We start from the raw sequence: 18,561 nt of genomic DNA, 5'->3' as shown, positions 1-18,561 counted from the left end.
GGGGTTTGGTTCCGGGGACAGTAAAGGGACGCGCGATGGGCCAAGCAGAGCAGTCAGAATCCGATAGACCCTCCGGCCTGTATCTCCAGGTCCCCCCGAAGCTGCATTTACGCTGTCTGCTGCTGGCATTATAAAGCTCCGCCCCATTCAGTAGCGGTGTACAATTGCCACATTAGTATTTGAGGATACAGCATTTACAGCATCTTAAGGACCTACCGTCCTCCCCTCCCCCTCTCTCAGGGACAGACTTACCAGCGCCCTCTTTTCGTGTTCCGGTGACACCTCGTGGTGCTGGAGGGTATTGCAGGTTGGATTCGCCACTGTTTTCATTTAATGGCGCTGCCATCTAGTGGGCAGTTTGCGAATCGCAGGACAAAATGTATAGCCAATGTATAGATCAAACAAAGGGCCTGTAGTTAACTATTTGGTATTAACTTTTTTTGCCCTCACAAATAAAAAAACAGCCCTCACAATGATGTCAGAAACGAGACGGAGCCCATGACATGTAATCTTATTTATCCCGATCTATAGGTTTGCGGGTCTGCTTCGTACTATTCACAGAGAGCGCCCGCTTATCGGGGTGTAGGGTCCCGTACCCGTCAACACAAACATATGTATGTATATACACGTCACGCAAACACTCTCTATGCTGCGTGTTACTTGACCCTGCTGACCGCATTAATAACCCTCCCCCCGGGTGCTGTGTGCCCCCCCTTAGAGAACCAATGGAATGTTGCGGTTATTTGGGGCCTTCTATTGGTTGCTATAGTGATAACACGTGATAAAAATTTACACTTTTTGCTGTGCTTAAAGTGACCCAAAAAGCCCTTAAAAAAACCACAGTTTCTAACGTACAACCATCTCCTGAAATATTAAAGATTATTCCCCCGGGGCAAAACCTAGTGGGGCTAAAAAACTATTCTTTAATTCAGAGAGGAATTAATAATTAATTAAAAATAATAAGGAATTAATAATAATTAATAAGGATCCTTATAAGGATTTGAATTTTTTTTTTTTTAAACCGAAAATAATCAAATTTTATTAACATGGATTTCTCCCCCCCCTTTTGCTGATTTTTTCCCTTCATTTTTAATTTCTTTTCTAATCCGCGTATATTTTAAAGACTTATCACCCGCGTTGGGATTCGGACCCCGAACGGACCTTTCATACTCTGAACCTTTTGACTCCTCCTCCAGCACTGATGTAAACATTTTAAGCTCCTCCCCCTTCCCCCCTCCCAACACAAAACAGCACAAAAGGAGACATGACTTTGTTTACTTCACAGAAATACATCGCGTTGTGGAAAAAAAAAATATTCTCATTTTCTTCCCTTTAAACTTCAGATTTTTCGGATTTCGTTTTTCTTTTTTTTTTATTCCAGACACACGAGAAAAATAAATAAAAAAAAACAAGCAAACAAATAACGACAACACACCTTTCATAAACCGAGAATTCCATTTTTTTTCTTCTCTTTTTTTTTTTTTCACGGTTTCTGCTGTAATTTTTTTTCACATTTTTAACATGCAAGCAGTTTTTTTTTTGTTCGTTATTTTTTTCATTTTTTGTTATTTTTTCAACCTTAAAACAACTTTTTTTTTTTTTTTTTTGCAATTCACATTTTTTTTTTCAACTGAGACATTTTAAACATCAAAAATTCTCAGACGGGAGGGAGGAGGTGGGGGAGGGGCGAGAGGAAGCGGGAGAATTTTACCCTCTTCGTTTTTTTTTTGCAGGCCCCCCTCTGATGGAAAAAAAAGGGGTTAACAGTCACTTGACAGGTCCCGGGTCAAGCAACCAAGGGGTTAAACGGAACATTCTATAGCAAAGAAAGGGGTGACCCCACTCTTCTACTGGGTAAGAGCCCAGGTGCCGTGCTATTGATGACATCATAATCTGAAGGGAAGGGGACACTGTACGGAAAGAGACATTTCTGTCCAAAGAGAGATATTTGGTTTCTGTGCGTTTACACCCAATGTATGTCCCCTTATCAATTAAAAGGACTACAACTCCCATGATGGGGGGTGTACAAGTTTCCGTAACGTGGCAGAATTGGAATTATCTGAAAATTTAGATGCTGCTCTTTTCTCGTCACGGGGGAAGTAATTCTCTGTTGCGCTCTTGACTTCCTGTCAGGAAGTGCTCAGGAGAATAGTGCAAAGAGCACTTACTTCCCCGGGATAACGCATTAATCTCCAATAAGTTCTGCCATGAAATACTAATGTCTCCGTACAGTATCCACGTGTATCAGGAAATCACCCCTGGGGGGCTTTTTTACAGAACGATAAACTTTAAAGGGCAGCTTCCTGAGGGGGTTTCTGTTAAGTCCGCATCTGCCGGGGTCCCAAACTCTGCCGCTCCCTCTCGGCGCAGGCCCTCCGTGGAACGTGGTTTTTTCATGGAATAATCCTCACGACCAGAGACGCTCATTAAATGAACAAACATGCAAATTTCAAGGCCGCCGACGGATAAGAAACATTTACAGCAAATCCAAGAAATACAAAAAATAAATAATAAAAAATAAATAAAAGCCAAATAGACACCCAAAATCCAAGTGCACAACACACACAGTGGGACCAGGGACATTAGAACAATATGGCTGCTCTGGGCGGCCATTTTGAAAAGTACTTCGGAATGGCCAATGGCTATCGGTGGAGAAATTCATGAATAAAAGAAGTATGAAAATCTGTACGGGAGCCAAATTCGACTACTTTCCCCCTCCCCGCATCCAAAAATAACTATTTAAATAAAAAAATACACTGAAATCGAGCCGGACGCCAGACCAAGAGAACACAGGCCGCCATTTTCCGTGGCTGATCCTACCGGACGCTTCGTGAGATTTCCCCTCTCAGGAATCTATTTATTTGTAACATTAAATCCTGTTGGTTTCTTAAAACTGAAGTCAAGAAAAAAGCGCTCCTTGAATGTGCGTCTCTGTGATAAATATTGCGGAAACTGCATAGATACAGCGGATAACTGCTTTGCTTTAGTGTGACATCACCAATGACATCACAGACCAGGAATTACTGCCTCATTTCACCCAAAAGGTCTGATCTCGTGTCTTCACTTTCAGTTGTGTGGATCAGTTCAAAATGGCCGCCCTGCTAGAGTTTCTTCCCAGAGATGGCGCTTCCTGCGTGGCTCGCGACTTCCTGCGTGGCTCGCGACTTCCTGCCCAACCCCCCTCTCCCCAGATGGAAACGTGGAAAATGGTTACTTTGCAGGACAACGGAGACTAGAAATACCCACAGAGACAGCTCATAATCATGCAAGAGACAGACAGATAGAACCGGGGGAGAGGGAGAGGGGCTGCCGTGCGCCGTAAACAGCGTCTCGTACTGCATAATATGAAAAGGCCCAAAATTACTATGACGTGAACTCAAAACACTCCGATCCCCGACGCTCTCCCGTACTGATCCCCGACAATCTCCTACGCTCTCCCGTACCGATCCCCGACGCTCTCCCGTACCGATCCCCGACGCTCTCCCGTACCGATCCCCTACGCTCTCCCGTACAGATCCCCGACGCTCTACCGTACAGATCCCCGACGCTCTTGCGTACAGATCCCCTACGCTCTCCCGTACAGATCCCTAACGCTCTACCGTACCGATCCCCGACGCTCTCCCGTACCGATCCCGACGCTCTCCCGTACCGATCCCCGATGCTCTCCCGTACCGATCCCCGATGCTCTCCCGTACCGATCCCCGACGCTCTCCCGTACCGATCCCCGACGCACTCCGCACACGTATCTCCCTTACACACAGTCCTGATTTCGTGTACATGATAGCGTAATAATAATATAAAAATAAAAATAAAATGATCCTGTAAACAGAGAACAAACACTAATAACATCCCGCTCGCCGTGACCGATATCCCATGATCCTCTGAGACATCCAGTATGATGTCACCTGCAGACCGTCTATGAGGTCAGAGTACTTTATTGCTGTAGGACGAGTCTCGGGGTCTATGATGTAATACGATTAATTATAAAAACAATAGCAAAGCGCATTGGAGCATATCCAGCTCTGCGTGGATTGGTTGCTCTGCAAGCTCCGCCCACAGCGTTAACGAGAGCATTTAGGTCTTTTATTATATTTTTTTGCAGGGCGATGGGCGCGTCAGTCAGGAATAAAACATATGGGGGGGTGGTTAGAGGGGCAGTCGTCTGGGGGCAAAAGGGGCAGCGACAGGATTTAGGGAAAACTTTGGTTTCTTTGAATTTACATTTGGCTGATAATTAAGAAAATGGCGGGGAGGAAGAAGACGGGAGGCTGAACGCGCGACGAATACAGAGTGAGCGTGCATAGTGTGCACACAAGAGTGTGCATGGGGCTAACACGAAAGGGTTAATTAGCCATAGCTCTCTACGGAGGGGGCCTTATATACAACTATCGGCATTAATATGGAGTAATAGGAGGGCTTATAGCGTGTAATGAGGACGGTATAGAGGGGTTATAGCGTGTAATGGGGGTTATATGAAGGTGTTATAGGGTGTGATGGGAGTTATAGTGAGGTGTTTTAGGGTGTGATGGGAGTTATAGGGAGGTGTTATAGGGTGTGATGGGGATTATAGGGAGGTGTTATAGGGTGTGATGGGAGTTATAGGGAGGTGTTATAGGGTGTGATGGGGATTATAGGGAGGTGTTATAGGGTGTGATGGGAGTTATAGGGAGGTGTTATAGGGGTTATATGAAGGTGTTATAGGGTGTGATGGGAGTTATAGGGAGGTGTTATAGGGTGCGATGGGATTATAGGGAGGTGTTATACGGTGGAACGGGGCAGTTATAGGGAGGTGTTATAGACTGTAACGGGGCAGTTATAGGGTGTAACGGGGCCGTTATAGGGTGTAATGGGGCAGTTATAGGTAGAAGAGGTGGAAATAATTCTGTAAAAATAACTGGACTATTTTGTGAAAAGAAAAGATTTTCCTAAATACTAAAAAATGCCGTTTCTGTCCCTGGAGTGACACTAAACGAATACATACATGTACAAATTAAAGAGCCCCTTGGCCCTTTCCCTTCTGACCACCCCAGCAGGGTATCAAGACATGGATTTGCAGACGCCCAATAAGACCAGACGGATGGGCACTGACCCCGCCCCCGCGGACCCCAGGAAACAGGAATTACAGCCAAAAAACACACACACAAGACTTTGGCAGGAAACAAAATCACACTCAGCCACCGGTCAAGAGATAAGACATAAGAAAGCGCCGGGGGGGCCCTCCGCCACCGGCCCCCGGGGGCCCCCGTGGAACATATCCAGCAACGTCAAATATACTTAGAATTTTTGAAAACCTTAACAGACGGGAAAACAGATCGAGAAACATAAAAACGGACACAGAGAACAAAAAAAGATAGAAAGAAAGAAATATTTGGGACGTTTCAGGCCCTTTTCGCCCCCAGGAGATGTGGGTGACCGATGAAGCTTTGGCATTAGGTTCACGTCAGTTAACCCCATAGTGGCCAGTGCGGCGGACGAGGCCCTCGTTGGCTCAAATTAGCTGATGGTAACCTAACTCCTGAGTGAAACCCACAGAGGCGAAAACGGGAGCTGGGCGTTAAATTCCGATACTTTTATCATTTACATTATATTTTTTTTCATTTTTTTTTTCTGTATAATTTACTATTTACTCTTTTTTCTTCTTCTTCGGTTTTAGTCGGCATTGTGCGTTTCAGAGTCCCAGTGTCCCTCCGATCGAGGAAGCCAGAACGACTCCCAACACCACACAACAGATTATTATCATGATCTTCTTCTACATACCCGAAAGCGGCCGGAAGCACGGAGAGCGGAAGGACGGGGAGGAAAAAGCAAAATGACGAGGAAGGAAAGGAGAAAAAAATATATATAAGGAGAGAAAAGAAGAGAGACAGAAACGGAAGACGTGTTAGAAAGCAGGACAGCGCAGAAAACGCGAGAGTCACATATTTACATACATGTAAAGTGCGTGATGCGGAACTTGGTTTACACGGGAAGATTATTATTAAAGGGGACGCCGCGCTGGGGTTTTTTTTTGCGGGGACTCCGTCAAATAATTATATATTAAAAAATAAAAAAGACTTCTTTGGGGACAAATGGCTGCTTTTGCATGCTACGCTAAATAATTTATAATAGGTACGTTTGCCCCATGCGGGGCATCGTTTTTGGAATGATTTATATGAAAGTTGATCTGCCCCGGACCCCCGGCCCTCTGGACACTCACCCTTCTCGCTTTGCTCTGATATTTGACAGCCTTCTTGGTATCAGAAACGGCTCTCTCCACGTAATCCACGGAGTGTTCCACGTTATACTCAATGCGGTCTATCATCTCCCCCTAAGGGTGGGTAAGAGGAACAGGTGAGTCCCGTGCCCGGGGGTTATTATGAGAAGCCCCCTCCGGCCCCTTGGCGGACGGTGTCCCCCTCACCTGACTCTCCACCAGCATGGCCATATCTACAAACATGTCGTGCAGCTCGCGGATGCTGGTCTCCAGCTTAATGATCTCGTTGTGTCGCGTCTCGATCTCGTTCAGAGCTTGTTTGGTCATCTGGGAGTCCATCTTGATCTGTAGGGGGTACAGAGCAGTGATTAGCGCGCGGGGGGGGGTATTACACACGGAAACATGGAGGATGAGGGCAGGTGAGGACAATTCTGCCCGTCTAGTCTGCCTAGATTTACCCCATGGATAAGGAGAAACGTGCTGGGACTGAGCGTCCTCCATGACTACGAGGCGCCATGCGGCCTTTACTGGTGGAATATCGTGGCTTCCGGGTTGAGCATAGAGCTGTGATCGGGGGGTGGCGTGTGGGATTTACCCTGACCGGGGGGCGGCGTGTGGGATTTACCCTGACCGGGGGCGGCGTGTGGGATTTACCCTGACCAGGGGGTGGCGTGTGGGATTACTGGTGGTTATGGGGGGCAGATTACTGTCATCTGTGACCAGATGGGACTGCCTTTAGGCAGTGGTCCTGCTTGTGGTGTGGCTAAATAATGGGGTATTCCGGAGCGACGGCCTATATTCCTCCCACCCGTCCTGCTACCCACATCATCGGTGAAGATGGCCAGCTTTCCGCTCTCCAACATGTCCTCCAACTCCTCATTGGTTGTTGTCCTTCCAGCTGTGAGGGAAAGAGGAGAACGTGTCACGGAACCCGGGAACATTTTCCAACCCCCCCTTATAAACGACCCCAGCGCCCCCGCGCATGCCCCTCCGGCGCTGACCCCGGCCCGTCTCACGTACTGATCTCCAGCTGTCTCTGTATACGGTCCTTGCAGCGGTCTCGGTATTTAGACTGCGTTGCGTTGTACTCCGTCATCACTTCCACGAACTTGCGGGACAGAGTCGAGTGCTGAGGGCGGGAAACGATACGGTGAGATACAGCGGGAGGGATAACGGGAGGGGGCGAGGGGCAGGAGGGCGGAAGGTACCGGGCGTGGGGGGTAACACGGGGCGTGGGGGGGGAGCGGGCGAGCGGGGTCACTCCCTCACCTGCGTTTTGCGGATTCGGAGGTCGGCCGACGAGCGGTTCAGTCCTTCCTCCTGCTCGATGCTTTGTTCTATAGCTGCAGGGAGAGTCAAAATACACACCCTCAATACAGTCTAAATTCTACCCCCCGGGGGCCGGTGAGGGCCGAATGGGCGTCTAATGACAAAAGTCAGAGGCTGGTTGGAAGGAGGAGAGCGTTAAAAAGTGAAAGTGGCCCCGAGACATCCTTCACACAGCCGCACGGGCAGAGCCGGCCTTAGGCGTTGTGGCGCCCTGTGCGGACTACTCCTCTGGCGCCCCCCCTCACTACCCCCCTCTCTGCCCCTTCAAACTACCCGCCCTCTCTGCCCCTTTAAACTACCCCCCCTCAAACTACCCCTCCCCTCTACCCCTTCAAACTACCCCTCCCCTCTGCCCCTTCAAACTACCCCCCCCTCTGCCCCTTCAAACTACCCCCCCCCCACTTACCTTGTTGCCGGAGTCCTGCGGTAAGAGCGGGAGGCATCCGTCTTCTCGCTCTGCCGGCATTTCATGTTGAGCGCCGGTATAGTCCGGCGCTCAACACGAGATGCTGGCACCGCGACGGAGTCACGGAGAGTAAGGGGCGCCGAGCGGTTGCCGAGAACTTCACGAGCAACCGCTCGGCGCCCCTGACCGGGACTTAGATTAAAGCATCGTTTTTTTTTTTAAACTTTATTTAACATCAATGATGTTAAATAAAGTTTAAAAAAAAAAACAAAAAAACGATGCTTTAATCTAAGTCCCGGTCAGGGGCGCCGAGCGGTTGCTCGTGAAGTTCTCGGCAACCAGGCGGGTAGTTTGAAGGGGCAGGGGAAGTGAATGGAAGACCACTTCCTGCTGCCAGCGGAGGGGGTCGGGGGGGGGCACTGGAGTCCACACAGCATGGCGTCCAAGAACCCGGGATATGAGATAAGGGGCAGATACCGCGCAGGTACGGCACAGAAGGGCATCATGCTGTCAAAACGGTTATAACGCCCTTTGAAGCCCCGCCCAAAAGGTGAGGGGGCAAAGGTTATTTTACAGGGCTGACCTTTCAACTTGGAGCGAACTTTGTTGGCGGTTTTTTTGATGTCGGCCGTGAGATCCTCCAGCTCCTGCTTGGTCTCTGCGGCGGCGAAAGGACGGAAAGTGAGAGAAACCAGAAAAAAGACAAAAAGACAATAAAAGAGAGAAACCCTGGCGGACAGGAAGCGCACCCTCACGCACTCGCTGGCGGGTCACGCGCACCTCTCCGCTCCGTGCTCTGTCTCACCCCATGTGTTTAGCGCTCTGTCTCCCCCCTCTGTGTGGCCCCCCATACCCCCTGTCTATGTTGCACCCCATTATAACCACTTGTGGCCCCTCCCTGGTATGTTAGTACCTCCTCTCTCTGTAGCACCCCTCCCTGCCCCCAGTATATCCTTACCCCCCTCTGTGTCAGCACCCCCCGATATGTCAGCACCCCCTCTGCTTCCTGATGTTAGAGCCCCGCTCTCTGCCCTCCTACATGTCAGCACTCGGTCTCTGTCTGTCTGTCCCCCCTCTCCTCTTCTGCACGCTCTCCCGTCAAGCCCCACTCACTCTCGTCGGGGTTGGGGGCAGCCAGGATAGCGCTGTGCTGTTTCTTCACCTGCTCCACATCCTCTGAGAGCTTCTCGATGCATCCACGGATCTCCTCCACCTGTACGGACGCACAGACGCACATCAGACACCGCAGGGCATGATCAGAGGAAGGGGAGGTGCCAGCTAGAACCCAAAGGGTTAATACCCCATACTGGGTGCATAACGTTAACCGAGACACCCTCAGCCCTGCCACTAGGTAAACATTTCATAATAATATGCTTAACCTTTTAGAGGCCCACTCACAGCCACGTCCCACAAAGACCCCGCTCACAGCCACGTCTCACAAACACCCCGCTCACAGCCACGTCCCACACACAGCCCACTCACAGCCACGTCCCACAAACACCCCGCTCACAGCCACGTCCCACACACAGCCCGCTCACAGCCACGTCCCACAAACACCCCGCTCACAGCCACGTCCCACAAACACCCCGCTCACAGCCACGTCCCACACACAGCCCGCTCACAGCCACGTCCCACACACAGCCCACTCACAGCCACGTCCCACAAACACCCCGCTCACAGCCACGTCCCACACACAGCCCACTCACAGCCACGTCCCACAAACACCCCGCTCACAGCCACGTCCCACACACAGCCCGCTCACAGCCACAAACACCCCGCTCACAGCCACGTCCCACACACAGCCCGCTCACAGCCACAAACACCCCGCTCACAGCCACGTCCCACACACAGCCCGCTCACAGCCACAAACACCCCGCTCACAGCCACGTCCCACACACAGCCCGCTCACAGCCACGTCCCACACACACACTGCCAAATACCCCAAAGGAAAGGACTCACCTGTTCGAAGAATTCATCCATGAAGTGGTCTCGGTCCACGTGCACAATCTCCTCATCATCATCACTGTCTTTAGCCTAGAAGAGAAGAGGACTGAGTGTGAGTGTGCGCTACAGAAGCCTGTCTCAGGGCAGTGTGAGGGGCATCAGAGAGGACAGGGTGCGTGAGATGCTGGGACAGAGGTTAACGAGAGACAGCAATCAGGAGTCATCTGGGAACACGGAGCGTCCCCTCCCTGCCACGGACACCCGGACCCCTGCGGCCAGATGGCACCAGATGGGTCCTACTCTTTAGACAGAAACCAGTAAGAGGAGAAGGAAGAGACGGGGAGGAGAGACGGGGAGGAGAGACGGGGAGGGGAGATAGATGTATGGAGCGAGGAGAAAGCAAGGAAAGAGACAGACAGAGAATTAGAATGCAGGAGAGAGATATGAGGATTCATTCCAATGGTGATAAAGGGTTAAAGGCACTTTTAAAGGGTTAATGAGACTGCAAGGGGGGGTTATATTTAGAAACCTTGCTGAGACGCCACAGGACGGAGACCAGAGCCAGACCACAAGGTCACTCACTCTGTGTGTAACACAAGCCTGTCCCAAGAGACAGGGCGAGAGAGGGGCAGAGAGAGAGCGAGAGGGGCAGAGAGAGAGCGAGAGAGAGGGAGAGACATCCAGCACAGGGACAGGAGAGGAGGGAGCGGTGGAGGGAGGAAACAATAGGCTGGGGGTCAAAAACAGAAGTAGGGGGTCTCAGGGGAGGCAAGAAGATGAAACCCAGGTGGACTCCCATCACACACAGACAGGGAACGTGGCAGCCACTCCACACGGTGCCACCACCTGCACCGACAGGGGCATTAAATCTCTAAGACGAGACCGCCGGCCGAGCGACCCCGCGCCAACGCCAGTAACCTGAATCCCACACCAACACGCCCGCCGCTGTCCGACCAGTCCTGATAACGCGGTCACATCCCCTACATTACATACAGACCCGCCGCTGTCTGACCAGTCCTGATAACGCAGTCACATCCCCTACATTACATACAGACCCGCCGCTGTCTGACCAGTCCTGATAACGCAGTCACATCCCCTACATTACATACAGACCCGCCGCTGTCTGACCAGTCCTGATAACGCGGTCACATCCCCTACATTACATACAGCCCCGCCGCTGTCTGACCAGTCCTGATAACGCAGTCACATCCCCTACATTACATACAGCCCCGCCGCTGTCTGACCAGTCCTGATAACGCAGTCACATCCCCTACATTACATACAGACCCGCCGCTGTCTGACCAGTCCTGATAACGCGGTCACATCCCCTACATTACATACAGACCCCCCGCTGCCCGACCAGTCCTGATAACGCATCATCCCCTACATTACATACAGACCCGCCGCTGTCTGACCAGTCCTGATAACGCAGTCACATCCCCTACATTACATACAGACCCGCCGCTGTCTGACCAGTCCTGATAACGCGGTCACATCCCCTACATTACATACAGACCCGCCGCTGTCTGACCAGTCCTGATACCGCAGTCACATCCCCTACATTACATACAGCCCCGCCGCTGTCTGACCAGTCCTGATAACGCGGTCACACCCCCTACATTACATACAGCCCCGCCGCTGTCTGACCAGTCCTGATAACGCAGTCACATCCCCTACATTACATACAGACCCGCCGCTGTCTGACCAGTCCTGATAACGCAGTCACATCCCCTACATTACATACAGCCCCGCCGCTGTCTGACCAGTCCTGATAACGCGGTCACATCCCCTACATTACATACAGACCCCGCGCTGTCTGACCAGTCCTGATAACGCGGTCACATCCCCTACATTACATACAGACCCGCCGCTGTCTGACCAGTCCTGATAACGCAGTCACATCCCCTACATTACATACAGACCCGCCGCTGTCTGACCAGTCCTGATAACGCAGTCACATCCCCTACATTACATACAGCCCCGCCGCTGTCTGACCAGTCCTGATAACGCAGTCACATCCCCTACATTACATACAGCCCCGCCGCTGTCTGACCAGTCCTGATAACGCGGTCACATCCCCTACATTACATACAGACCCGCCGCTGTCTGACCAGTCCTGATAACGCGGTCACATCCCCGACATTACATACAGACCCGCCGCTGTCTGACCAGTCCTGATAACGCAGGCACATCCCCTACATTACATACAGACCCGCCGCTGTCTGACCAGTCCTGATAACGCAGTCACATCCCCGACATTACATACAGACCCGCCGCTGTCTGACCAGTCCTGATAACGCAGTCACATCCCCTACATTACATACAGCCCCGCCGCTGTCTGACCAGTCCTGATAACGCGGTCACATCCCCTACATTACATACAGACCCGCCGCTGTCTGACCAGTCCTGATAACGCGGTCACATCCCCTACATTACATACAGACCCGCCGCTGTCTGACCAGTCCTGATAACGCAGTCACATCCCCTACATTACATACAGACCCGCCGCTGTCTGACCAGTCCTGATAATCTGAACTCGTATTCGCAGTAAATTACAAAGCAGCTAAACAAAGGGCCATTAAAATGATGGAATCGGCAGCCGTCGGTGTGCTCGGCACTCTGACAAATGACTCGCGGACAGATGGAAGAGCGCGCCGTCCGTCTCTGCGCTTTGTCTCCCTCAGTCCTCCCCGCGCCGCGGCCAGATCTGCATTCTGTTAAAGTACTCGTCGCCTGCAATGCATCGAAGCAGCGAGACTGACAGCCGGGGAAGGAGGGAATCTCAAGGAGACTCAGGTAGAGAGAGAGAGCGATAGAGAGCGATGATGGAAGAGGGGAGAGAGGGCAGCCAGGGAGAATGAGAAGACATACAGGAGGGGGGGTAACAGGAGTGAAAAGAAATGGATGGATGGATGCAGAAAGCGAGAAGGAGGGCAGGTGAAAGAAGTGGAGGAAGGCAGAGCGAGGAGAGAAGGACGAGGGGTGGAGGAGAGAAGGGCAGAGAGTTGCGGTGGCTACGGAGATGAATATATGGTCGGCTGGTTTACGGCGATGGAGCAGAAGGAGGCGGCCGTCTGTCTTCGCTTCACTGTCCTCACAAACAATTCGCCTCCCCCGGCTGACCTCGCCCTGCATCCACTAATCAATAGCTGCAGGTCAAGGGTTCACCCGACCCCCCCTAATGCTTTATTGATAACTATCCTCCCCCCCAATCAATATCCCAGCAGCGAGGTGATCCACGGGTATCCTGACAATAACACGGAACAGCCGACCGGGGGAGGTGGGCTGACACGCCGCTCGCGGGGTTAATATGTCAGAAAATATTCTCCAATATAAGAATATGATTGAAGATCAAATAAAAGAAAGAAGCCGATTGGCCGATGGGGAATTCCCGCTGGAGACCCCAACATATTTGATTTATTTATTTTAAAGGAAATTGGGCGCTTTCGTAAATAATGTCGATTGTATGAAATAATTGAAACAATAACTTCCAGAACGTTCCACGCGCCCGATTACCCCAGCCGTGGCGTCACCTGAACCCCGTTACTAACGCATTCTGCATTTAAATGCACTGGTTAACCCTTTACAATCTGGGGCAGCTTGTTACATCATTGGATATGGCCGGATATGGCCCCCAAGGACAGTAGTACCTGGGGACCCCTTGCTCTGCAGGTACGCCGGATGGACCTCGGGGCTGAAACCCAATGGAGCAGAACATTTACCCCCCCCCCAGAGTCCGTCCAGCGGCCGGGGCATCAGCGACAACAGCACAGGCCCTGCCATCTCCAAAATACCCCAGGGGGGGTACCTGGATCCCACCTTCCGCATCTGTCCCTTTTATATCAGGTTTTGTTAATTCCTCCCCATTTCTGACCCGTGTCAATGGAACACACAGGGGTGAAACATACTAGACATGCATGTAACACGTGTGGCCCGTGATACCAAGTAAGCGGGGGGGTGAATCAAACAGCTGGAGGGTCCTAAACTTATCATGTGACCAAAAATATTGCGCCAGTAAAGAGTTAAAATACAGTTTAATGCCCCCCCCCTCCAAAAAACATGATTAGAAAAACCCATTGCTGTGTTAAGGGAATACTCGCCGATCACAGATCAGGGTCATGGATTGTGGGCTGTATATCGCTATCGGCGCTCAACTATTTTTCCTGATCTTCAGAGCCGTCACTCTCTGTGTAGAGGCCTTGGATCTGCCCCTCGTGGGCAAAAGAGGCATTTTCTCACGGCTGGGGCAAAAGCAAAGCATCATAAACTAAGGGGAATTTTTGGAAAGACTTAAAATTATGAATATTTAAAAATAATAATATTAATAAAATAAAAATATATATATTAAAAATGTAATTTTAATTATTTTAAAATGTTTTTTTACAATATTTTAATTTCTATTTCATATATTTAAAGTGAATAGGTCACTATGGAAAATGAGGTCAGGGGCATGATGGGAAATATAGTGTTCAAAATGCCAGAAACAACCAAAGTTAAACCAAATCTGTTATTTAAAAAAAAAAAAAAAGTCATAAAATAAAAACATGCCATTTACACGCGGTGACAATTCCCCTCTGAGTTATCGGAAGCTAAGTATGTAGCGTGAATTCCCTGGGATTTAGGCTTTTTCCAGAGATTTACACACTGCATGTACAGAGCCATTTTGTCTCCATAAGCTCCGCCCCTTTCCTCTCGCATAAAATCACTGCACTGAGTTTTGCTTTATGGCATTAATTGCATAAAAACACAATTTCTGATGCTGAAAGCAGGGGAATAACGTGCAGCCGACGTACCCTTCACAGCCGCAAAGCAACCAGACATACAGACGGGGGACAGACGCCATGACACCGATCAGGCCCCTGGGGCTGCGGGATTCACCTCGCTTTACAGCGCTGTAAAGTACTACTTTGCTGCGTTTATATAAAAAACGGGGATCATTCCCCGGCTGCCGGTGTTTAATGTCAATTTATAAAAATGTTGTTGTACGTTAATTAGGGAGCGTCGGTAAACGCAGAGGGGTTTTGTAAATAACTGGATCGGTACGGGGAGGAATAAATCAAAGCCTCCATTAGAATTCAGCGAATCAATCGGAAAACTTTACTGGAACCGTCGGGCGTTCCGCTGAAACGGATACGGAGAGCCGGTCCGGCGAGACCTAACAGCAGACAGCCGCCTTGCACTGCATCATGGGTGACATCATCAGTCTGAGTGGGTGACCTCATTCAGAACGCATGACACATACCCCGCTGAATGACAGAGCTAAAGTCAGAGGCGGCCCATGCGCTAAATCTCTCGCCCCGACCGTGGCGTTTCCACCCCAGGGGCTTCAGCCCGGGCACATGCACCTGAAAGGGTTAAATGGTGTATTTAAATCCTCAGGTCACATGACTAAAGAGAGCCGGGGAAGTTTTGAAAATGCGGCCCCCAACCGGCCCTCGGGCTCAGTGATGGAGACCCCAGAACCGACCCGGTTCCAATCCTATTATATATTCGGATCCGTGGTGCCCAGTAAAGGTTATTCAAGGTCGCCCCGGAAACGGGGCCGTTTCTTCTCAGTTTAGTGTCTGCGCTCCTCACTTAGCAGAAAAGTCCCACAACTCTCAGCCAACCTCAGTCCCTTCTGGGCCGCGACATCATCGCTGACCTCATCGCTGAACGTAGGATGCGGGAAGTCACCGACGGCTTTGGTGACCCCCCTGGCCGTGTCTGCCCTGCGGAGGAGGGGGGTATTAGAGGGTCTCCTGGGTATGACTGCTGGGGGGCTTTTCTTTGTTACTGCCTGAGCCACCAATTCCTTGGCTCTGGTCACGGTACCAACTTCTCTGCACTAAACGTATTCACTTAAACTCCAAGCAGACGCTCGCCGCCCCACAAGCCACCTTCCCTGAGACAGGAAGCCCCCGCACGGGGCAAACCAGACCCCAGCAAGACCTGAAAAACCCCACCCAGGGGCAAACGAGGGCCGAGCTACTAAAGCACTCACTTCATTAAACTGCAGAAAATGTTCATAACCAGCACTGACTTCTACCCCCATATCCGGCTTCCAGCACTGACCTTATACCCCCAGCACTGACTAATACCCCCATATCCGGCTTCCAGCACTGACCTTATACCCCCATATCCGGCTTCCAGCACTGACCTTATACCCCCAGCACTGACTAATACCCCCATATCCGGCTTCCAGCACTGACCTTATACCCCCAGCACTGACTAATACCCCCATATCCGGCTTCCAGCACTGACCTTATTCCCCCAGCACTGACTTCTACCCCCATATCCGGCTTCCAGCACTGACCTTATACCCCCAGCACTGACTAATACCCCCATATCCGGCTTCCAGCACTGACCTTATACCCCCAGCACTGACTAATACCCCCATATCCGGCTTCCAGCACTGACCTTATACCCGGTCAAATTTCCATTCAGACCCCCAAAACCCACATTCTCTGCCCATATTATTACTCAACAAACGTACACACAACTGACACACACACATACATACATACATACATACATACCTACACACACACACACACACACACACACACAATACACACATACATACATACATACCTACACACACACACACACAATACACATACACACATACATACATACATACCTACACACACACACACACACAATACACATATACACATACATACATACCTACACACACACACACAATACACATACACACATACATACATACATACACACACTTACATACATACATACACACACACACACACAATACACATACACACATACATACATACATACATACCTACACACACACACACACACAATACACATATACACATACATACATACCTACACACACACACACAATACACATACACACATACATACATACATACATACCTACACACACACACACACAATACACATATACACATACATACATACCTACACACACACACACAATACACATACACACATACATACATACATACCTACACACACTTACATACATACATACACACACACACACACATATACATGCATACACATATACACACACACGTGCATACACAACGTGGAAAGCAAAACACAGGACTGTCTGCACGTATGGATACAAACAGGTGTGTGCTACACGCACAAAACACATGACGCAAGTAACAGGCACATATTTGCCATGACCCGCGGTTACAGGACAGGCACATACGTGTCCATGCACACAGAATACTAATGTGTTGGCACGCCGGGAACGTCAGCCTGTCTGCTGCACAACATGCAGAATGCGGCTCCATTCACTCGCACGCACACACCGTGACAAACTACACAAGATACACGCGTGTCAGTTCCTCCAGGGACACGTATGTACACACAGACCACGTTAAACACACGCCAAGCACACGCAAACAGCTGAATGGGATGAATGAAGCGGTGCTGCACACATTCACAAATGACACATCCAAATGCAGGCACCCCCGACACACGCATGGAAATACACGCAAGACACAACCGCACCAACCACGCCACCGAGACAAGCAAAAGTGGGGAGGAAAAACAAACCGAAATCTAAAACCGACCCACGTCTGACACGGGACCCGCACGCAAACACGCCAACCTACACACGGGCGCCACGGCACAAGCCCCACATCATTGGGCAGCAATGCATGGTCAGTGATGCACACAGCGCCGCGCACACCAGTGCATGCCACGGCACACGCCAGCCTCCTGCAGACCTCGGCACACGCGGGCGCTCATAAATCAGGCAGACAGAGACCTGCAATGCACCCTTACACCCCCCCCTCACACATAGTACTCCTCCTCCCCATCCTCACACATAGTACCCCTCCTCCCCATCACACCGCCACGGGGAGGAAAAAATACATTGGGGTAAAAAAAAAAAAAAGAGGGTAAGCGGGCGAGGGCGGAAGGGAAGGGGGCTGAAAGTCATCGAGCGCCTTACGCTTCTCAGCTCCTGGGTCCGATCCTTCATGCTTCCTGCGTGGAATTGGCACCTTGTGCTGCAGGGGACCTCTCCCCCTCCAGGAAAATCGCTGCCCTCCTCCTGCAGTCCTCCTGCCCCCTGCTGGCTCTCCTCCTCCCCTGGTGATCCTTTCTCCTTTCTGGGTTACCCTTCCTCTGCCCCTTCTTGCTCTCCTTGTGTAATTTGCCCCTCTCTCTGCTGCTCTCTCTCTCTCTGCTGCTCTCCCTCTCTCTCTCTCCTTTTTTCCGTGTGACTCCCCCTATTGCTGCAGAGTCTGGTGGGGGGGAGGGAGTGGAGAGGTGCTTGTCAGGGGGATGGGGCTCTTCTCGGTGCTTGCTGCCCTCTTGCCCCCAGTTTGCAGGGAGGCAGGGTGGGAGAGGGCAGGGTGCCGGCTGCAGAGAGGGTGGTGGAGAGAGGGGGGCAGAGAGTGGCAGAGGGCAGGCTGCAGTGTCAGGGATGCTGCTGCTGCTGCTGTGGTGCTGATGCAGCAGAGGAGGATGCGGGAGAAAAAGACAGAGGGGGGACGGGGGAGCAGCCAGGATGGAGAGTGCGCATGCGCGGAGTGCAGGGGAGCCCCGAGGGATCACGGGACTTGTAGTCTCGGAAGGGCAAGCATCTGCAAAGCATATGGCCAGGAATAGAGCTGCTGGAGCTATGTATATCCAGAGTATAAAAATACCCGCACGCTTATAGAAACAGCCACACACCTGCCGCTAAATATACACTGAC

General features: G+C 50.9%; 1 protein-coding gene across 1 annotated transcript; it reads right to left on the bottom strand.

The window, feature by feature from the left end:
- Positions 1-5,003: 5,003 nt before the first annotated feature.
- Positions 5,004-18,309, bottom strand: STX1B (syntaxin 1B). Its single transcript, XM_053470586.1, has 10 exons — positions 17,812-18,309; positions 9,888-9,962; positions 9,042-9,141; positions 8,512-8,586; positions 7,463-7,536; positions 7,214-7,322; positions 7,018-7,091; positions 6,401-6,538; positions 6,197-6,307; positions 5,004-5,749 (listed from the first exon to the last, which is right to left on the bottom strand). The coding sequence occupies exons 1-10, from the start codon at positions 17,839-17,841 to the stop codon at positions 5,669-5,671; spliced, it is 867 nt and encodes a 288-aa protein (XP_053326561.1). The 5' UTR covers positions 17,842-18,309; the 3' UTR covers positions 5,004-5,668.
- Positions 18,310-18,561: the final 252 nt, after the last annotated feature.

This window comes from Spea bombifrons, chromosome 7 (assembly GCF_027358695.1).
Source record: "Spea bombifrons isolate aSpeBom1 chromosome 7, aSpeBom1.2.pri, whole genome shotgun sequence".
In the NCBI taxonomy this organism is placed as follows: Eukaryota; Metazoa; Chordata; class Amphibia; order Anura; family Pelobatidae; genus Spea; species Spea bombifrons.
This window is presented reverse-complemented; position numbering and strand designations above follow the sequence as displayed.